This window comes from Melanostigma gelatinosum, assembly GCF_949748355.1.
Source record: "Melanostigma gelatinosum genome assembly, chromosome: 9".
In the NCBI taxonomy this organism is placed as follows: Eukaryota; Metazoa; Chordata; class Actinopteri; order Perciformes; family Zoarcidae; genus Melanostigma; species Melanostigma gelatinosum.
The window spans coordinates 18,728,389-18,751,866 of NC_136642.1; the positions used below are offsets into that span (position 1 = coordinate 18,728,389).

A 23,478-nucleotide genomic window follows, 5' to 3' on the forward strand; every position below is an offset into this window, starting at 1 on the left:
CATGGTGTCAGTGGGAGGCAGAGAGAAAATTGGATCATTTTCTCATTCAATCCCCCCCCCACAAACAGTACAATGTATACAGCTTAAATCAGTGTCATTTGTCATTTGCAGTGATGTGGGATATTCTAATTAACTTCATCTTAAAAACACCATATTAAGGGATCATGAAAATTGGGCCTCTCAGAGAGCGTCTCCTGCTAATCTTATAAAGTATGAACTGCTGACTCTGACTGATAAAGCCTCATCGTGCCTTGAGAGAATAACAATTGAATTCAAAGGTTTCCACATCAAGGTGATGCAGGGCCATCCAGATAGAACAGTCCATAGCAGCAAACACATCATCTCTCTGACACAGTATTTTCTTCTTGCTCCCTTAACATCTTCCTCTCTATAAATAATCCGCTGACTAAGTTTCAAATACAGAATTTATACAGAATTTTCTGTTTCACATTTTGCCTGAGTTCTGATTTAACAAGGCCCCATTTGACCACAAGCCACACACCTGGAGAGTGGACCACAGTGAGCGTCAAGCTATGAGCAAGGCCATGTCAGTTGCAACATTCAAATCAACACCTAATTGACCAGGCAAGGAAGAAGCCAACTTCTCATTCAATCTCTGGGGGAAGTCCAGGTTATGAAGTGCTAAGAGGCTTGGGATCAAGTGGTTCTTCTTTACAGAGAATGCTTCACTTCAAACTTCTTCGGTCAAATTATTTCCATGAATTCACCTCCCGTCCCCTAACAAACACACACTGTATAGTAGGGGAAACAAACAAGCCACACGCAGTGATTCATTTACTTATATCATAATACCAAACTCTTTCATCTCTCTACTATAAATAAGATGCATACAATTACTACCTTATAATAATCGTGTATAAGGGGAGATAATGGGTGAAATTTTAGACTCAATTCAATCTTCAATCCCTGTGTGATCAGATTAAATGTGCCTTGGGGTTTTATTACGTGAAGAACAATACCACTAAATTTGAGTTATTTTACATTCTAAAACATGGTCATCACAATTTGTGAAACTACCTTCTCCCAAGATGCAATGACAGAGAGTTTAAGACGTAAAAATGTGATGTCAGGTCGAAAATCTGCAGCGATTGCAGAGATAAAGGGAAACTCTGCGGCTGTGTGTTGTACACTGAACGTACACATCGACATGTACATTCGTTTGTTAATCATTTAATCTTATTAAACATATAACAGTCGAGAAAGATGAGCAAAAAAGTGCAAGGGAATCCGAGGAGTCAATATCAGGGAGATGCTTCTAATACTGTTCAAAATCATCATATGAAAAATGTCACTTTGGAAACTACAAATAGTGCATCCTCATTGTTACAACTGAACAATTGTATTTAGTATAGAAATGCACCCTTGCAAAAGTTCCATCGACGGATTTCAGCTCAGGAATACAGCAACATGTGTCAGTTATTAAATTGAGATGTATTTGTCTTTTGTGCTGAGAACCACTGGCAGCATGATGCTACCCAAACCAATGATAGATCTTCCCTTCAGCGTCTCTGGTGGTTTCAGCCTCCTCCATGTAAACATAAACCTTTGCAGGGGAAGACGTGAGACCACATGACTCACATGCAATCATTAGTTCGCATTCAGAGCACAAATGGAGAGTTGTGATGTTATTGAGAAATAGCTCTAACGGAGCAGAGCTCAGGGGGAGCCCAATGCTGTCAACGGAAAATACACGTTTCTTGTGTGTGTGTGTGTGTGTGTGCGCGTGTGTCTTTGTCCGCTGTCTAATGTTAAATAATTCAGCCTTGCCTTGTAAATCATATAATACTTACAAGGTCCAGCAGGCAGGAACTGGATGGACATGTCTTCAGCTTGTGTCTGCCCTCTCTGCACTCAAACCAGTAAACTGACCAATAAAGCAGGCAGCATGACAGCACAGGATGGTTTCCATCCATATATGAGCTCCCAAAGGATGAGAGATGGAAGAACCTCCCCTCCAAGAAAAATGCTTGCAGGTTTCAACAATCAGAGCCTTTACCCCCCGCGTTCTTCTCCATCACCAACACTGCAAGTAAACACAATGGCACAATATCCACTGCAACATTGAACCACGGGGTGTTAATCAATCCAAGTCTTAAGAAAAAAAAAGGGGGACAAAAATCAGTCTTCCTTCCACTCCATGTGCATACATATCTAAAGTCTGTAAATGAATGACCCAAATCATTAATGTGTTTGCAGAGATATGACGAACAAACATCGCCCTATTCCATCTGTGAATGAATTAATGGAATTAATTCTATAAAAAAAAGGCTGAAGCATAAACGAGCATCGCTCCTGCAGCAGCACAACTGACAAAAAATAGTGACTGCATCCATCGTCATGGTGTTATTCCCCTGTCCCTGGAGCAGCCATGCATCCTTTATATCCCTTGCGACCAGCAACCCCCCCCCCCCCCCCCCCCATCAGGCTTAGTTAGCCCCTCCCTTTTTACCCATCTCTATCGAGCGATTGGCTGGTGTACGGGGGAGAGGTTGATGGCGATTGGACGGGTGATGGAGCGGAACCTTGCTGTCCTATGCATGCTCTCCAGGATTATACCGGGGTCAGAGAGAGAGAGAGAGAGAGAGAGGACAAAGATGATGATGAGAGGATGACAATAAGCTTCGTTACACTTCTCACCTATATGTTCTCCAAACACTGTCCTTCGACAACATCCACAAGATATTATCACTTTTATTACTACTTTTAACATCAAGTCTTGCAGACAGTCGAGATTGTGATGAAAACTGCAGTGAATGTGATGTTGACTGTGCAGTTTACAACAGATGGAGCCTATAAGCATACAGCATGGTGGTGAATTGACGTATTTATTGTGCGTGTTTGTATATGGAGGGCCGTGTTCAGCTATGCATGGGGATGAGGAAATAATTATTGACGAACCCTGATTGTTGGTGTTGGTGCTGATAGATCACCGAAGGAGTCTGACTGTGCAAGTGTGTATTACTCTGTCTGCCTAAGGCAGGGGTGTCAAACATACGGCCCGCGGGCCGGACCCGGCCCACCACGTCATTTTATGTGGCCCACGAATCCGCCAGCAAAAAAAAAAAAAAAAAATTTTTTTTTTTTTTTTTTTTTACAAAAATTTAAAGTTAGATGTGAAAATAAAAATATCCCCATGGTCGAAATTATGAGATAGAAAGTCGAAGTGATGAGATGGCATGTTGTCTGTGTGCCGACATTAAAACTATCACAACAGGTGGACAGGAGATGCAACAGCCCATAAAGAGGATTTCCAACAAGTTTCTCAACATGCGTACTTCTCTGTACTGAAACGTCATCAGTCTCAGCCCAAGTACTGTTCCAATTCAAAGTTCACATCGAGCCAAGCACGGCCCTAATGCCCGGATGTGGCTCGCTCTGCCCATTTTACCCGGGATGCATCGGAGGTGACTTGTCTGTACTTGGGACAGCCAAATATCCCAGAATGCATTTTGCACCAGCAACAGGAAACAATGGCGGAGGAGAAATCACACAACTGGAAGTACGTGTTGTGGAAGTCACAGATATCCCGGGAAACTAAACTAACTATGTTAGGAGTACCGTAGTTACATTTACACCGTCTTACATTTACAACCGGCCCTTTGAGGGCGACCGTGATGCTGATGTGGCCCCAGAGTGAAAATGAGTTTGACACCCCTGGCCTAAGGCCTTGGTCTAGATCAGGGGTCCTTTATTATTCATTTTGCAATGATGTAGACCAGATGCTTTCATTTACATTCAGCATTGAAGGGATAAACAATTACATTCATTGTAGGATTCAAAGCTCATTAAAATTGTAAAGCCAGCCATTTCACATATTTTATTCAGTATCATTTGATCTGAAAATTCTGAATACATGACGCAGCTTTTGATTCAATAATTAATAACTCCAAAAAAAATGGTCCAAACTTTATCACATGCAGTACACAGAACTTTAAAGCTGTTACATATAAACACCCATTCAACAACGTGCTGGTTTTTATGTCAATTGATACATTTTATTAGAAAGCGACAATGAAAACGTTCTTTTCGGATTTGATCTTATTTGCAGCCACAGGAAATATTACAGACATCATTATGTTGATATCCTGTGACAGGAGGATGCAAGCGGTGCTCTTTCTAAAACCAACACAGCCAGTGTTGCAAAGCATGATCCAATTGAGGACGTTTGCACGGACACACACAAACACACAAGCAGGCAAAATGCACACAGAGAGGTCAGAATGCACACATCCACGTGCACATCTGAATGAACTGCCTGCACAGAGACACACAAAGCTGCAGACAAACATGACACAAACACGACAGAGTCCAGCTGTCTCCATGTAAGAGACAACATGGCATCTAACTGGCTTTCTTCCCTTTCAACCCATCTCCTCTGTGTGTGTGTGTGTGTGTGTGTGTGTGTGCGTGTGTGTGTGCGTGTGTGTGTTGGTGGGAGAGAGAGAGAGAGAGAGAGAGAGAAATATCTCCAAAATTGCAGCTGTCATGAAGAATTTCGTCTTTAAATACTTTGAAACAAATAACTTTCCAAACTGATCGGGAACAATACAATTCAATAATAAATGAAAGAAAAGAAACACATTAAAACAAGATAATATTGACAGACTTTCATGTCATTGGACATTACAGTGGACACTTTGCAATGTCTTTTTTTCAATAGTAGTAAATACATAATGGAGTCTCAAGATTTGCCTGCCATGCAAACCATACCGTAAATTGAAATTATAAGCCAACATCAGACTACTATGCAAAGTTTCCTTTTCCCCACTGTGCTGCAGCACAAGCTTCAGTGAGTAAACCGTACTTGTAAACTGTGATAACAAACTCTTCTGTAGACATACACACGGGATGGATGGTCAGAGCTTGTATATAACACCTATGCAAATCATGGTTGGTACTCTGTGTTGCGTGCATGCAAATTAGGTGACAGCACCATGTCTAACCATGTGCTTTTATGCAGGCAAAGTTCAAAAAGAGTTCAGCCAACCCCTGGTTAAGCTGTGATATTAAATACACACACCCTGTGCTGTGGAGGAGAGGACACGGAACTGTAGACTACATTCCAGCTACAGTATACACTGGATATGTATACACTGTATATGGTTCAACTTATTTCTCTTCTTCCAAGATGGAAAGAGAGAGAGAGAGTGAGTAAACGGAATTCACTCAAACGCACACACAACCACATCCACACACCCACACACACACACACCATATAGAGTTTAGTCTTCCCCACCCTGGCCTCTGCAGGGGAGAAAACCACTTCCTCCACTGCTTAGAAGTGTGTGTGTGTGTGTGTGTGTGTGTGTGTGTGTGTGTGTGTGTGTGTGTGTGTGTCTGCTCGTCTACCCGCAGTGCACATGGTTAGCATTCAAAGCCGAATTCAATAGGAACCACACAGTGAGCTCAATATGGGTAGAGATGAGAGACTGAGTTCACAGCTGAATTAAACTGAACAGAAACATATGAAGAGCTCTCTCTCTCTCTCGCTCTCTCTCTCTCTCTCTCTGTATTTTTCAGCGACAAAGACTCCCATTTCCATTAAATTCACCATACTATGCATGCTAAACATTATCAGTGCAGCAAGCGATCAGACTAAACAGGCAGTTGGCTACTGGTGCAGATTATCTTGGACTGAGATTAAGAGCATATTTGGGGAACAGTCCAACTATTTACTCTAAGCACGCTTAGTCTGTAAATCCATATGCAGGCAACAGCGTTTTTGGGACACTTGACATTTTGTGGTTAAGTGTCTTCTCCAAAACTCATCCAGATTATAGGCTTCTTTTTTCATTTCCCCCTTTATCAAACACGTGTACTGAATCAAAAACCTACGTCATTAGTTTGGGACCACTGATAGTAACTATTCACTCATCTCATAATATAATAATAGAACGAAAAAGGCTTGTTGCTGTATTAGAAATGTAGAGAGGCACCGTTCTGACTTTTTCAGTCCCGATAACAATACCTGGGTTTAATACCTAATACCTATCCCATAACAGATGAATAACCTGTATGCCTCACTGTGAAGAAGTGATTGGGATCATTCTTTTATGTGTAGGGCAACATCAGGCTCGACTTAAATGTTGCTTTCCGAACCTCGTAAAACAAATTGTGACACATATTTACAGATATAAATGAACTGAATTGTTATTAATTAAAATAATGGTGTTCGATACCAGATTAGGCTTTTGTCACCGATACCCCAACCGGCTGTTTCAGTCGGTATTGGACCAATATCCGATGTTAGTATCGGTAGTGGTGCATCTACAGAAATGACTCAATGTATTGTCTTAATGTTGGGCAAGTTATCTGGTACTGCCGACTGTAGTTTTGTTTTGGTTAAAGATTTGATTCTAACTGAGTAATCACTGGTCTAAGCCATCGCTCAGCCTGTATTAGGCTGCAAGTAACAATATAAACAATAATGAGGCTTCATGCTACGTTAATGGTGAACTGCTTTGACTTGATGACTAGGTGCCACTTGTTTTTCAAAACATGTTGACCAAAGAAGCCAAGTTTAGATAAAAAAAAACAGGAAATACCCAGTTGAGGTTACGTCAAATCCCTTGAAAGGAAGCAACAACGCATCTAAAACCAGCAATTCTCATGGAGGCAAGACCCAAAATCACAACAATATGGAGGAGCAGAAAAGGGAAAATATTCTCAAAGGCTTTACAGAAAATGATGGTTGGGAGGAGGCAAACAAACTAAAAAGAAGAAATACTTTCCCACTCAAAATAGCCAGATAATCTGTGTATATATTTGAATGTTGATGAGGAGTGGTACACACACACTCAAACCACACACACATTCATTCATTCACACAAGGTTTCTGTTTTGGCCTACAACACACTTCATGTTAAGAATGTACCAGATCAGCCCAAAAATGAAGTGAAAGATGCGTTCCTTGAAGCACCTGTAATTTCACGTTACAGTGAACTTCAGGCAACTTGCTAAATCGACACTTTCAATTCAACCGCAAGTTCATTTTGTATAGTAATTGAAAATCAACAGTGAACAGGACAAGAGTGGATCAGAAATCAGCCATAAATGGTCAGTAAAACCTGATTACTCGGATTCACTGAGAGCAGCTCAGAATTTCTGCCCGACTCCAAAATAACATACAAAGGGACCACTGCGGCTTTCATTTGTGTGAGTCAGCCTCAGGGATGAACTTCCAAGGGTTTTTGGGCAAAAAGGCCTGTGCTCAGGATTTGCCTGGCATGTCCCAATCATTTCCCTTGACACCCGTTCAGATTCTGGCAAGTGGAAATAATAGGCCAAGCTGTCAATTGAAAACAGTCTTGTAAAATGCTCATCCCTGAATGACCCGATTGGAAAACATCAGGTCAAAACTGTGTCAAACACATGGGGCTCACAGAGCTAAACAGAACACAATCTACTGATGTTTGTTGAGATGTGTCCCATCCATCCTTGACACTCTTGCTTCAGTCTAGTACTCAAACACATACGCGACATGTGCAACAAATCTTTAAAATGTCTTTTTTGTTCAGTCTTGGTAATACAACTCAAATGCAATGTCTGCTACTGTATGCTAGATCTCCTGCAACCGATTACACCAAGTTTAAATGAGACTTTCTATGGAAAAGCTCCAAAAAAGGGAGATTAAACTGAAGAATATATGGACAGCCCCACTTTAATTTGTGCATAAGGGCCACTTAACTGTTCATACCCCAAAACCTCACCCTGGAGAGAGTGACTTGGTGTATTTTTAGTATGTAGGTCCCGGGGGTATTAGGGATGTGAACCTACAAGGTCATGGTTGCCAGCAGATGCCGCAGAGGAGCTTGTGTCTAATGGCATTCAACGCAGTAAAGCTTTGACGGAACACACCATTTTAATTAAAGTGGTACGTGGTGTTCATGATGTTTCTTACCGACCTAAACACATACAGTAAATAAGTGACACTGCCTCATCCATGGTGAACTGGAGAGCATTTCAAAGATCAGCCTGCCTTTCCCCGTAACAGCGGCTCTCCTACAGCCAAACATAAAGACACAGGTCTATCCTCGGTTCCCACTTTCAACTGGAATTCCATTTTGAAATTGGCCAAACAACATTACGTGCAGCCCTTTTCTTAGATCATGTGCATGGAAGAAGATCCCCGACTGATTCCCCATGACTGAGTGACAATCACACCTACCTGAAGTTTGACCTGGGCCATCCAGTTTGGATTCACATTTTGGAAGAGAGCAATCTAGAAAGAGATAGAGAGATACAAAAACAATTAGAGGAGGGAGGTTTAACAAAGCAAATAAAGAGTGAAATGGCTGTCCTGTGGCCTACTGCAGCAGTACAGCAACCGTCACCATGTTTTCGTGTCAGAAGTTTGAGCTTTGACATTACTGAGTACAAATGAGAGAGTGAGCAATTGTGGAGCAGCTCTTTGATCTCAGAAGCTGGATAGTCCCTCCTTGAGATTAAGACCAATAGACATGATGCACACACACACACACACACTGTAAATGTGCACTCATATATGCAATAATGCCCATATAGTACACGCTGTAGCTAATCATCTGCTGGTGAAGACATACCGAACATTCAAAATGTCTAGATCAAGACGATAGATCCTCGTGCCCGTTATCTGCCATCAGATACGCACATACAGGCTCATGCATGACTCTCAGCACACCGGCTTATAAGCCGATGAATCATTTAAAGATACCAAGTAGAGTAGATATCTGTATCTCTGACGCCTGAGGAGGAATCATCATCACGGAGATGAGATGTTAAGAAAATTCAAAGCACTCCTGTGAAAAAGCAAAGCAGAGCGGTGCGTCTGGGTGCTCGGTCGTCTAAAGCTCGTCACACTAGAGGCAACACAGGGTCCGGCCTGAGCTGCAGTGCCGGAACCAGTGACGTCAGTTTCGGTATCACGATCAATTCAGAATTGATTAGCAGATAAAGACTGACTCATTGTGGGTGTTAATCGTCTTGTCTTAATGTTTTTATACACTTTTTAACTGTTGCTGCTGTACTGACGAGTCGCCAACTCAATTTCGTTGTATGTTCGTACAATGACAATAAACATCCTTATCCTTATGCTAATCCATAATTCAAATTCATTTTTATCGACATTTTTACATAATTAAAAACAGCAAAATGAAATTCGTTTTTTTAAATGGTAATAGAAAACTGATGTGATATCTGTGCCAGCGACATAAACCCTGAAAATAAATCGCAACTACATTCAAAAGATACACTGACTTCTAATTTTGGACCGAGGTGCATGGTGTCTGGGTCACTGATCAGAGATAACAGAGAGGAGAGGCAGGGAGCGAGGAACAGGAGCAGCTTAGCCCTTCTTCGCTCTGACTTCTCCTGGCTACCTTTCTGAAAAAGAACAGCCTGGCTTATGCTGCTGCCTAACGAGGATTACAGAGCGCACCTGTTCACACATTGCATGTTTCATGTCATGCAGTGTAGTATGGATAAAGTGTTTGGTCGAGTGGAGGAGTGCTCATCCTCTAGGAAAAGTGCATGAAAGAAGTTACAAATTGAACGATAGTCAATGGTCAGATGCCCGGAACATACTTTTCAGTATCAGATCCTAACAGTGCATCGTGACTAGATATTGTCTGGAGAAATCATAGTCAGCATTATGCTGCCAGACAACATGCTCATATGGACAGGAGAAGAGGAGGCAGAAGTAATCTTCTACCAAAACCGGCTGACAGAAAGAACCCACGGGGTCAAAGGCAAGTGAGGCAGCTTTCACTTGTGGCCGTGATCAAGTTCAAGTTGTGAGAAAGTTTGAAAGGAAACAATAACCACAGAGCATTGTCCAATAATATCCTCACCTGAGCGCCATCTGCCTTGTGAGGGTGATTTATATTCTATCTTAGCCACTGATAAAAACCTGACAGTTGCCGGTGCAGTTTCAATACAGGGTCAATGTGAGGAATCGAATGTTCACAAGTGGGAAAACAGTGGGATGCTCAATTAGTGAGGATGATTTGGAAGGATGTTAAAACCTGGGACGAAATAAGCCAGAGCCCATTGCTTGAAAGTGAAGTGAAACTGTGCACTTCGTTTCACAGGTTCATCTCATAGAAGCAAAGTGTGAATATCACATTCATTTCATTTTCTTTGATGTGCAAACGTTTAACTACAAGCTTTAGCCAGAGTGTGAAAGATAAACCAACAAAACAAACAACATTTAACTACAACAGTACAACACAATTGGCAGTATTTCTTCTAAAACCGTACCAGTGTAGTCAATGCAGTAGGATGGGATGATAAGTTTGAACCTATTTCATCCAAAGCCAGAGAGGCCGAGCGGCAGTTTAGCCCCCCTAAGCCAGAGGAGCACTGGGTTGGCACGGTTTACGCGACAGGGATCAGAGCCTGCTGCTGTCTTCAAAGCAAGAGGGAATGTTACAGTGTGTGTGTGTGTGTGTGTGTGTGTGAGTGAGCGAAAGAGAGACAACACAGTTCCTATTGGACAGACTGAGCACAGCTGTTGACAGAAGACGAGCAGTCTCAGGCGGCGCACAAGCTCACACATGTATGCAAACACACTGCAGGCTGTGCTTTGATTTCACCAAAGCTATAGTCCATGTTCTGCTTTCTACCATTTTTTGTTGTTGTTTTCACACACACTGAAGAAGCCTAAGACCTTGGCTTGTCTGCCAAAAAGGGTAAAACATGTCATTAGTGCAGAGAAGTACAGTGAAGCGCATCGGGTCTGGTCTCTAAATTTGCAAGGATGCAGATGGACGTGTGCAAGTGTGCTCGTGTGCGTGAGAGAATTTAAATTATCGAAAGTTATTGCGAACCGATCAACGCTTGTAATAGCAAAATATCTAGAGCTAAAGAAGAAGAAAAAAAGGATGAAATTAACGCACAATTGAGAATGAAGTCCAGTGAGACATTATTTTTCACTCTACCCAAGGAGAGGAACTGGCTCACTCACTAACCGACTTCATGAATGAAAAAGTGACACACATGCTGACACTTGACAGAGGAAGTGTCTCAGAACTCAAGGGGGGGGGGGGGGGGCATGGCCTCGTGAGTCCCGGGCTCGTTTTTCAAAGGAGGCGCAGATCTTTGTGGGAGGCTTGCAACTCCAGACACCAGTTCCAGATGCTTTCTTGGTTTGAGCTGAAGGGAAAGAGAGAGGAGATAAAAAGAAAAAAAAAGGAACTGTGACGTCTCAATCCTCCCCAAAACTGAAGGCGCATAAGGAGAGAGGAGAGAGGTCGAGGAAGGAAAAATTAGGGATGTGGAGGAATCCATATTGACATTTTGTGGAGTAATATATGTTTTACAAAGGTCTCTTGCGGTGCTAAAACTTATTCTCCAAAAGCTGACACAACACTTTGAAAATGCTCCTTTTAGGATCTATGCTAAAGCATTTTGGCCAACAAGCTAAGACACTTTATGTTTTGTTTTTTCTTTCTTTAATTTGACCTTTGATCTCTTTGGTAGTCTGATTTTGAATAAAAATGGAATAACCTTTGTAAAGTCTTATTTACTGGCTTGGAGAAGGAAGACACTCATTGTGGTGAGAGTCACAAACAGGAGACCAGATATTACAAAACAGGATCATTATTTGAATATATGACAACCCTGAGCAGAGGCAAGGTATGAGGTAATGACGGAGGGCCGTGTGGGAGAGCAGTGGAGGAGGCGATGAAAGGAATAAGGATAGAATGAGAAGGAGTCTGCAGTCGACTGACGAGAGGTTTCTCTCTTATCAGATGGGGGATTTGCAGGAGACACGCAGACCAGCCCACAGCCTATTTTTATGACCCGCAGTCCTCCTATGCCTCCATCCCTCCTTCATTCGCTCCAATCCTCCATCCCCCTCTTCCTTGCTTCCAGAGCCCCGGGCGACATGGGTGGGATGTAGTGATTTATGCCTCCGTGCATGTGTGTGTGTGTGCGTCTTGTGTGTGAAGTAATGAGCCTGTCCCACAGGCAACATTTCCCATCCTACAAACACATTACCAACCAATTGGAATTCCTGATTATCGACATAAGGCTACAAAGCAGACATCTTTCAGGTCAATCAAGTGTTATCAACTCGTCCCAGCCAAAACAATATCTTCATCAGCAGTGACCATTTCACGACTTTGGTTAGTTTTAGGTGATTTAGTTAAGGCCTCTGCATAATTCTATGTTTATCACTTGACATTGAACAATGCATAAAGACCTCTCTTAGCATTTGCACAATGCAGAACAATGTGGCGTGGATCTAATAAGGTAGAGTAGGATCACTGCTCTGCTGACTGGTCTCCAAGGCATTGTGTAAAATAAAGCTCAGGTATGTCGTGACATTTAGTTCAAACTGTCCAGAAAATGAATGACAAGCTAAAATATTTGATCAGTTTAAACTGACTGGAATATATCTGCACATCTTCTCTGTGTTGAAAAAAGAAGAAGAAAATAAACCTGGTCCTTGTCTGTGTGTCTTCAAAGTGACCTATGTCATAGATGTACATGACATTTTACACCAATCAATAATTTGTTGAGATGGAGGGGGAGTTACATGCCTGTAAAGTGTATTACGACTCTCTCGAAAAGGTTGAGAGTCTCTGATGAGATCGATCAGCATGGTCTGGCCGTAAAATAGGTAATTGCCTCGTTGTGCTACCTTCTTCATCGTCTTCTCCATAAAACTCTCCAACAGACACTGAGAGAGGAACGGGCTATAGCAAGCATCCCAACATCTGGAACTCATTGGGAGCATACAGTACAAACACTCAATAGAGGAGGAGACCATTGCCCCTTCTTACTCACATACAGTACACTGGTCTGGAATTTGTATGCTGCTAACTGTTTATTTGCTGTGATGTGACCATTTGTATTTGATGATTTTAAGATTAAAAATTGCTTTCTTTTGTGAGTGATGTGTATCCAATGTGGTTTGTAATATCACTGTTTCAGGTAAGACTGAAACCCAGACATTGTCCATTAGTTACAAATGGATTTTTTTTTACTGTGCAGTGCCATAGGTCACAGCTACAACAATTTACAGTACGCAACAGTCCTTTTTGGCTTCTTTTTGTGTCCCTTTATTTTGCAGCAAGCACTTATTAATTCATTGTTAGTAATTTTAGCCTTTCTTGATGACAGATGACAGCGTAGAAATGGGGAAAGGGAGTGTGGTCCCAAGGCAGAAATCGAAACCGCTCCTGCAGGAAGGACTTTTTTTTTAGTTTTAAGGCAAACCACTTGTAGTCAATGATTATCAAGACAATCTGGTTATGTTTGTTGGATTTGAAGAGTTTTGGAACCATCTAATTTAAAGTGACTCTTCACACATACAAGCAATGCCATTGTTTCATTTAGATTGTTGAATGAGTGCTACAATGCTGATCGCAAAAGAATGTGCTTGCAATGCTGCTGGTGAACTAAAATCCTGACCAATAAAATCGGAAGGTTTTTGCCAAGAAGCCAAAACAACGAATCGAGACTGATCGTTGTGGCACTTTCAGTTAAGCTCGGTCGACAATGCAGATATTGCTATGCAGGGGTTTAATATGTTGTGCTCTATCGGTCATATCATCAACATAAATGTTGAACATTTATGTTCTTATAGCTATATAGATGCTTAATGTCTTTCAAGCTAGTCCTCCCTTTCTCCCTGAGTGGAATACGTGAGATAGCCGAATGTGCATGCGGGCCCAGGCGATTTAGCGGTGCAGGCAATGCCAACCTAAGCTCATGGTTCTTAACTCTGACCAACTGCCAATTAGGCTGTGCCTCTGGATGCAAGCAAAAGGTTTCAGCCTCGCGGAGAGCAGAGTAGCCTACATTTTGCAGGGTGTGCTCCACCCAAGCCTCAGCTCTATAATTGAATGAGTGAAGGCTTGTTTGTCCCTCTAAGTCATGTCCTCCCTTTCTGAAGCTCACTCACTTTTCCGTCTGTTCTATATTTTCACTTACTTTCTTGCCCTTACTTCTCTTGTCTTTACGCTGTGTCTTCATTTGTCGTTGACTTCCCATTCACCCCTCTCCAACAGAGGCCTACTGTACATTATGCACTCTAAGATGCCTACTGCATGGCCTATCGAAGTCCTCTCTCTCATCTATGATTATATAAGATTTATGCTTTGCAAGAGTACGCAAGATAACATCAGGTCATTATGCTTTCATGGACTCTGACGAAGAAAATGAAGACTCACTGCTCAGTGATTTGGCTCTCGTTACAGACACAGGTCAGTCGGTTCACTTTGGGCACAGAGGGAAATGCCTCGCCTCGTTGTCAATACTGACACTGCCATTGGTGATGCTAATGTCTTGTTTCTATCCTCAATGCAAGATGCACGAAATGACAACCTGTTAAATAAAGCATACATACGCAGGTGCAACACACATTATTGGTGTTTACTTAGTTGTTTGTTTCTGCTTCAATTTGCTGTCAGTCTAAATTGAGCTTGCGCATTCGGCCAACTACAAAGTCAAATTTTTCAAAAGCATAATTGTTTTTTTAAACAGCCGATGCAATACATAGCAGAGGTAATCACTTATGCTCCTGCCTATCAATTATTCTTCTTGTATAAAAATCTATTATTTAAGACTGCAGACTGCAAAGACACTCACACATATAGTTGAAAGCCTGTCTGCATAAGTAATGAGTCGACAAGAAGCCGGTTTCACACAATACTGTGTGAAACCGGCTTCTTGTTTCCCAGATTACATAAACAACGGGTCTTTGCAACGAACCCTTGTAAGTCCCATACTCCACGACTGATGACCACTGTAGTTATGACCGCTGTAGTTATGACCACTGTAGTTATGACTGGGGATACGGCTCTGAAGCAAGTTGTTCAGACAGTTATTTAATCATATTCCAGCATATGGTACATCTGGCTGCTTTTACGTCTTAATCGAGTTTCACAGTGCAGTTCTGTACAATAATGCGATTGCAAAGGCCCAGTAAATTCATTAAATACCACTCAAGAGACTATCTATGAATTAATGCCTTGTAAAAAAAAAAGAAGTTCTAATATCGTGCGCGCAAATGTTATTTTTGGTTTTGCTAAGCTCTGTCCATAGTGCTGCGATATATTTAACAGTGGTTAATAACCTAAAGATGTAATGCATCACTTAGTGACCACAGGGTTTGAGTTCATGTGGAGCTAATGGCATGAAGCTATGTTCAGAAAGAGACAGTGGCTCTTGCATTGCAAAGGATGACTGCACATTAAGGTATGCTGAACCATCACATCAGAGACAGCAGCACAGCATTTTTCTAACGTGCCTTTCAATTTATAATGCATTACAGACTTTGGGAAAGTTGAAGCCCAATTATGATAAGGATTGGCTTGATCTGGTTTTGGTGGCCCTGCGAATTGATCCGGGTTTAGACCAAGTCAAGTTTTGCGCCGTTTGATGGATTGAGAAATTCACATTGCTAGTGATGCGAGTGGTATGCCATCGGCCATTTAAACAAATAAACATCGAGTTCAAGCTTTTGATGATAGCATAGGACGAACCTGGGTGTGAGGTCCTACAGGGAACAGCGTACCATATTTGTCGTGCATGCTCACTCTAAAACGACACATGCACACTTTTGATTTATATCTTCAGTTTGAAAGGCCATTACAGTTGCCGAGAGCTCAACGAACTGCAAATATAGAAACTTTTGACAACACTCATTTGACAACATCTTCACGTGAAAACATACATTTTAAGACGCATGCACAGCATTTACAAAACATCTCCATCAACTCAATGGCAACACATTTAGCAACAACAAGTGCTGCGTGTCCCAGCCGTGTGCATGACTTTTCTATGTCCCCTGGTAACACATATTTGCGTGTGTTTTGAGCTCTCAGGGCCACCGTAGGAAATGCATGTGGATCTTTAGACTGAGGAGAGTGGCATCCTCACTCATCTACTCCTAAAACATAATAAATGACATACAAATTTTGAGGGGACAGAAATAAAGATATTGATAGGCAGTGAATCAAACTCACACATACGACATTAACACATCACCCAAATATTCCAGAAAGGTCCTTCAATTTACTCAGTTCATGGATATTCGACAACAAGAAAACACAGCTTCCAGACTCATGCTAATGCTAATTCAACAACTAAGAAAAAGCCTCGTAATAAGCAGCTTGCCTTGATCAAACTGTCCAATATTTGTAATGCAACTGTGCGTGGGCTAAGAGTAACCAGCAGTATGTTATTGTATGTCTGACTTTGAGGAATGCTTAATTTAAGTCAAAATCAACAATCCAAACAGGAAACAAAAGGGGTGCCATCATGAACCTACTCACAACAGAATAAGAGATGATTGGTCTGACAGTCAACTGACTACCGGTAAGTTATTTATAAACAACTAAATATAGTTACAGAGAGTGGTTTTGTATCTCAATGTTTTAAAAGGAGAAAAAAATTAAACCTGGACAGCTGAGCATGACGAGATGATGAAGGTTGAAAAACAAATGCAGTTCCTGTCTTCTAAATGTTCAAGAAAGCAGTTCTGTATTTCTCTTCTCAGTCGCAATCATTTCAGGATTGGATGTTCAATCACGGCATGAGCAACTCGGGAGAGTGACTCAGCAGCTGAGCTGTGATCCACAGCAGCAGTGTGGGACTCAGAGATGGAGCTCCATCTGCTCACCAAAAATAATCGAGCAAAGAGGTACATCAATTGTCAAGGTCTGATGAGAATATCATTGATTCAGGTGAAGAAGAAAAGAAATTGTGCAGGATCGAAGATTCTGATTTTTAAAGACTTCCTGCTTGCTTTGATGGAAAGCCAGCTTTGCAGATAAACTCACATGCAGTGATCCAGCCAGTCAGTAAGTTATACTCTCACACTAAGTCAACATCTTAGCCTGTGATCAAAGCAGCTCACACAGCCGGTCAATCACTTTAGTTCTTCTTCAGGAGAGGAATCGGACACATTCTATCCTTCACTAACTAACTACTGCAGCAAAGTGCATCCAGAGCAAAACAAAAGACACTCACACATACACAGAGCCCCTGAATTAAAGTGCTTGGGATCAACTAGGATGAGCAGCTCTGTGCCAAGATGTCAACGTGCAACAAGCTGGCAGCAATCAGGGAGTCTGCTGGAGAGGCTCCAGGGAGCGGGATGGCCATTACTACTGGTCCTTCACCGTGAAGTGACAGGAACGATGAAGATATAGCATGCAAAGAATGAATGACAAAACAATCTCACATCGTCTTTGGACAAATTGCAGATCTGTATATTGATAATATTTATAATAGAGTTAAAGTAAAAGTAGCAACTAAACGACAGATACAAATGTTTTCAATTTCGGATTGATAAACTGAATGAGATCAATGTCATATTTGAATTAATTGAATAAACGACACAAAGTGCTATTCTCCTCTTCTATTTAACGTTCCATGCTTTCTCTTCATAATAGTTTCTTATTAAAGTTACCTATTTCTTTCCAACAACTTTCCAGCCTGATACAACACAGCTGCAATAATAGTGAACAGCAGACCCTCAGGCACCAGGTGTCACTGAGAGAAACAGCTGAGAGAGAGAGAGAGAGAGAGAGAGAGAGAGAGAGAGAGAGAGAGAGAGAGAGAGAGAGAGAGAGAGAGAGACAGACAGACAGACAGACAGACAGACAGACAGACAGACAGACAGCTGCTTCTTCTGGTGTGTATCAGAGGCGGTCCCTCTCTAATGATGGCGACATATTTCCAAACTATGCACTTTTTCTTTAAAATGTACCTTTTCAAAAGCTATATAGCGTTCCTCCGCATCCTGATCCCTGTGTCACATTGGGTTAAATAAGTATTTTATAAGGTTAGAACAAGTGGGGGCTTGATGGTGAGTTATTAGCCACATCAAGGAGGGCTTAGATAGAGAAAACCAATATCTAATCTACACACATCACCTTGAAAAGTCTCAACTCTAAAACTTGCCACACCATGTTTTCACACTCCAAGAAATGCTTGTTGTACAGGTTTGGAAAAAACAATCCAAAATACGTCACACGTTAATGGGAACCATCTTATGATATGCCTAATACCACAGCAAAACCCCACTTTCTTATCGGAATGGGATAAAACAGAGTAACACAAAGTCAGTATGTGACACCAAGTAAAGGATTATTATCATTGGAGAGAGAATGCTCATGTAATGCAAATTACACCTTGCCCCTCCAGATAATAACATTAATAATATAATATTAGATAAGAATGTTCCTCACATGTAACAAAGTACAGTATACAGTGTTATTATTTGGCTGATAGCAGGCAGCAGTGCAGCCCCCTCTATAAGGTGCTTATGTTTTGGATGCAGAGTGATAAGGTAGGCAGGCCTCTCCTTATTTGTTAGCATGATGCCATCATATCAGACGGGCCCAGTGCGTTGAGTGCAACCTATTGCCCATACGTGCATCCATGGCCTAGCCTCTGTACATGCGTCAGATGTGAGACCCGGGTTAAGAGCGTGGCGCATGACCCCGTGTTCGTTTACGACATTCTTCAATATACACACCTCTGAAAAACAAGAAAATCATTGATCAAAATGCTCGACCCACATCCAATGGGTCCGTGATGGATACATCCTGTAACGAGGAAATACTCGTAAAAGCACGGAGAGGCTGTGGTCGAGCTGCATCCACACCTTGTGGCATACTTGGACCAACACAAAATGGGGTCACTGCCTGATCAAACGCACATATTCCAGCTGTTATTTAAGCTGCTGTCATCAAAGGCTGCGAGACATGACAAGTCAGTGGACTTAAAACGTGGTAAATAACTACAAGGATGTGCGCATCTCCAGCACCTCCGACGCCCACAACTCGCCCATGACACCCTGTCCGTGCTTTTTTTTGTTGTTGTCATTTTTGGCAACAAATGTGGCAGACCACCAGTGATCACACCGACAGCTCTACTGTATCCCTCCCAGAGCCAGACTCGCCCCTTCCCGACTTACCGGATTTGAAAAACGCCGCTATGTCTGCCGCGTCCTTCGCAGCCTCATCTAGTCCCTCTCCTGCGCTCATGGCTGTGGTGGCTGTTGCGGAAATAGCGATAGCTCTCCTCAATATGTTTTTTTTTTTATTGTTGCAATAACTATTTATCAGCAAAAGCGGCTCCCGACGCCTTTCATTGAAGCAGATCCGGTCATACAGCCTGTGCTCTCTTCATTAAGCAAGAGACCTCCTCCTCCATTTTGGCCGAGAAGGGAAAATCCTGGCGACCGTTCGGCGGCGCTCCCGAGTTGGGACGAGAGGGAGGGTAAGGCGGAGGAATGGGGGGGTTGATAGTGAGAGAAGGCGGAGGTAAAGGAGGAGGGGAGGAGGTCTGAGGGAGGAGGGCTATTCCGTCTCGAGTGGTGGGTGTGGGTGGGATATCCTGGGATTCCGTTTCGGGGGGTTTTGGTGCATTGTGCGCCACCCAAATGTACCGTGCGCCACAGCACATCGGCAGCCCCCATCGTCACTCACTGCGGTGCTGATGCGGGCTGCGTGGGAGTCATTCTTCCGGATTGTGTGCCTTAATAGCTCAAGCCCAGATGTTATGGGGGATGTCAGATCGACAACATCATGCTTTTTTAAATGTAGGTGACGTAATAGTCATGGTAGTATCAGTCGTAGTGTAGCAGTTCTCATATACCTTAAGCCCTTAGCTGAATGCTTACGAAAACGTGAGTTTATTATTCCCACGAGGTCACTGAGTCCTTGTGTCATGTTGCATTATTTAGTTTCCTATAGGAGTTATGGTCTACTGGATGATTGCAAGTCGTTCACAAGTGTAATATTCATTCTGCACGTGCGGCTAATCGCGTTTTAGGGGATAAGAGGGTGATAATGACGACCAAGCAGAATGACTGTTTAATTCTCTCTTCATCTCCTAGTGATGAAGATGATGCTACAGTATGAGGTCATTTGCCACAAATTGCCCACAAATCTAACCCAGTTCTCACCGACAGCTGCGGCTCAGTTCCTGTAACTACAGTGCACTGCTGCCATCTGGGGCTTGCCTTCACAAATTGCTCTGGAAGGCTGATGGTGCAATAATAATATGGGACTTCATTAAATAAGACAAAATATAGATGTATATATATGTCCTCGATCACATCAATATTCAGACGTCCTGCCTTGCAGACACTTTAGGCATGTGACTGACTGTGCCTGTTCTATTTCTATGGCTGTGACATTATCAGTCTGATTGACGCAGCTGGGCAATCAGCCAGCACACCTGTAATTAATTAAGCCTAGCTGATGTTTCCTAACGCCTTGTAAAACACATACAACTGCAAAACAAATACAACTAAAACACAGGCAAAGCAAAAGGGGTTTGACCGGCTAGGCATAGGCCTAACGCTAATCTACAGTCGACAGGAATTTAAAACTATTTTATCTAAATGTTTTGCGGATAGTGGCCACTTAAACACTTCAGAACGAGCAGTTGGCTTTATCATAAACGGTAGCCAACACGGCACGAATTTCACCGCCTTCTACAAAACAAGCAGGGTTACCATGAACCAAAAGTAAATCTGCTTTCATGGTCTTTGCTGGTGGTCTCCTAAGTATCTGTCCACATATAGGCCACTTTAAACTGTTCAGGTGATTCCGGTATATTGTTTTTATTTTGAAAACTGTGTAATAATAACCAATGAATAAATTGTCTACCTACATCTTTCGGGACCAGCCCACTCCCCCGTTTGCCCCTTTTTACAAATTCCCTCATTCCCTTGGAAACCACAAACAACACACGATCACCGGAGTGAAAACGTGTGGACGGCCAGACGCTTTAACCAGAAAATAAAATCTAAAAACAATAGCACCCTAAATGAACAGCGCAGGGTACTCGACGCGGATGAAGCATGATAATTCGATGGTAATAAAGGAGATATTTCTGTGAGAGAGTGTTGTAGCCATGTCCTTCAGCTCTCGACTCGCCAAAGTCAGCTACAGGAACAGACCCACCCAAACTAGTGTCCCAGTGGAGTCCTTCAGGGAAATGCAGGTAGGGCCTAATTTCAATTTAATAACAACCTCTTGAAATGAGGAAAATCTTCTCAAGTGTCCCAGTATCCGAGGAATGTAAAGCCTTAATATGAGGTCTGTAAAACATTATAACTAAGGTGTCAGTAGAAATACTTCGTTACTGTACTTAAGTCGTTTTTTTGGATATCTGTACTTTACTTTACTATTTATATTTCTGTTGACTTTTACTTTTACTTCACTACATTTTGCAAAGAAAACTGATACTTTTACTCCGATACATTTCCGCTGAAACCTTCGTTACTCGCTACAAAATCAAATCTATCTTTAGAAACCAAATGAATCCTGAGAGCAGCGTCGGGGACTGTGGTGGAACACAGACTGCAAGCAAGCAGGTTTGGTGAATCAGTGGTCCTAGCAGCAAGTTAAATCATTGGTTAATCACGTTAATGCGCAATTGCAAACAAGTGCTCTCAAAGCCGCGGTGTTTTGATTCCCAGTGATGCCCAGGATGCTACATGCTATAAGCTAGCGGGCGACTACCTGAGTAGAATTCCACACAGGACGGGTGGGATGAGGAGAGGTGGATGGGTCAAACAAACACTGTGTTTCCTCGAGGAGGCCGCAGTTTGTACCGTGTGTGAAACGAGAAGCCAATGTTGATTCATTTGTGCGTCACTTCCGTACTTAAGCAACGCCACTTCCGTAGATATTTTAACGCAAACCACGATATTTTCCTAAACCTAACTAAGTAGTTTCATCGCCTAAACCTTAGTTGTTTCCTGTAAAGATGGAAGTTTATTTTGAAAAGACAGTATGCATGTAACAAGCCAAAACAGACTCATGTTCCTGGACTTTTGCAGGAAAAACGCACGAAAAATGAGGAGTAACTTTTCGTAAGATATCAATAAAACGGGGATGAATTTATATCATTGTATAAAGAACGACATGAGAAGATCAATCTCATGTCTGTAAGTTAAATCAGCTATAATCACTCTTTTAAAGTGATAAGTGACTCGTCTAAAACATTTAAAAAGGAATAACTTCAATAGAATCATTCTATACGCTGTAGCTTCTTTACATTCTAATATAATGTAAAGAAGTTACATTCTAATACAATGTAACTTCTTTACATTCTAATAAAATTGTCTTCTGAAGATGAACAGGACATTTTTCAGTTTCAAGTAATGACTGGGTTGTTACTTTCGGTGCTGCTTTAGTATTGATCATGTTTTGATATTTGAGTCATGTTGTGGATGATCAGATGGAGTTATGATGGCAGCAGTCGCCCAATTGCAGATTCAGCTTGAGCAAAACCTTTGTCTATTGTGTTCAAATCAGGCCCATAGGAGTTTACAAGGCAGGTGTCCTTTCTCAAAACACTGACCTGATCATCAAGTGGATATGTTTTGCTGAACATAATATTATGCATTTGCCCTCTACATCCTCTAGTCTAATGAGCAGACTTATGAACGCACTGTTACAACTCCTTCATAGTGTCATATTGCTTTTCGGAGAATTATGATGATAAGTTCATAGTAGATGCAAAAGTATACTTATGTACAATATATTATGTTGAACATTGTTGCTCCTGGATGGATCACAGCCAACCCAATTATGTTCAACACAGCTCCATGTCCTTGGTCATGGTGCCACAGCACTTAAAAGAATAAACTTCATCATTCTCACAATTCTGACCCTTTGCTTTTTTATTAACAGCATTTACTTGTACTTTTACTTTCAATACTTAAGTACATTTAATATCAGAAAATGACTTTTGTACTTAAGTACAATAAATATCGGATACTTTAAGACTTTTACTCAAGTAGTATTCTAATAGGTGACTTTTACTTTTTCTGGAGTAATTTTCCAGTAAGGTATCTTTACTTTTACTCAAGTATGGCTTTTGGGTACTTTATACACCACTGATAATATGTCTTTATCTTTTATCATTTTGATATAAACATTGTTTGGTTTGGTTCTGTCTGGGGCGGTGTAAAGAATCCTTACACCGGCATATGTTATCATGATTGTTTTGATTTCTGTAAAGTATCCTCTATTACTGGAGGATTGTTTTGTTAATTTAGTTGCACAGTCGCCCACCTTAGTTTCAACAGTGTTGTATTCATTCAGCTGGCACATTTTCAGTCATGCATGCATGATAAAACAGACCTTCCTTTATTTCTTCTGGCAAACTAGAATATATATTTTTTGTCTTGTTTTGTCATCAATGAGCATTTTGTCAAATTACAATGTGAAATACTGCATATGTTGAAAGATTGTTGGCTTCTATATTAGTGCACCTCAAAACAAACCTTTAAACAAAACACCACAAAACAACAAGTGGGCTCAAATATTTTGTATTATTTAATTGAACATTGGCCTCCACTACCGTACATAGTTATTTAGCACAGCTAGGTGCAGTTAACTCAAAATAGGATGAGTTGGAAGAGTGAAACCTGACATCAAATGTCCCTTCTCTCTTATGTGTATGTGCATATGTATGCTCCAATGAAGGTCCTTT

At 41.7% G+C, this 23,478-nt stretch overlaps 2 protein-coding genes across 5 annotated transcripts in view; one reads left to right on the top strand and one right to left on the bottom strand.

The window, feature by feature from the left end:
• triob (trio Rho guanine nucleotide exchange factor b) overlaps nucleotides 1-19,007 on the bottom strand; it is a gene marked incomplete at its 5' end in the record, with an annotated part of 89,994 nt that extends 70,987 nt beyond the window's left edge. The window contains 2 exons of the mRNA XM_079274934.1: nucleotides 8,189-8,242; nucleotides 18,938-19,007. Coding sequence (XP_079131060.1) covers nucleotides 8,189-8,242; nucleotides 18,938-19,007 — 124 coding nt within the window. The remainder of the gene's footprint in view (nucleotides 1-8,188; nucleotides 8,243-18,937) is intronic.
• Nucleotides 19,008-20,886: 1,879 nt separating this feature from the next.
• dnah5 (dynein, axonemal, heavy chain 5) overlaps nucleotides 20,887-23,478 on the top strand; it is a gene marked incomplete at both ends in the record, with an annotated part of 86,039 nt that continues 83,447 nt past the window's right edge. For all 4 annotated transcript variants that reach the window (XM_079275523.1, XM_079275521.1, XM_079275522.1 and 1 more), the window contains one exon: nucleotides 20,887-20,976. In XM_079275523.1, the coding sequence (XP_079131649.1) occupies nucleotides 20,887-20,976 (90 nt within the window). The remainder of the gene's footprint in view (nucleotides 20,977-23,478) is intronic.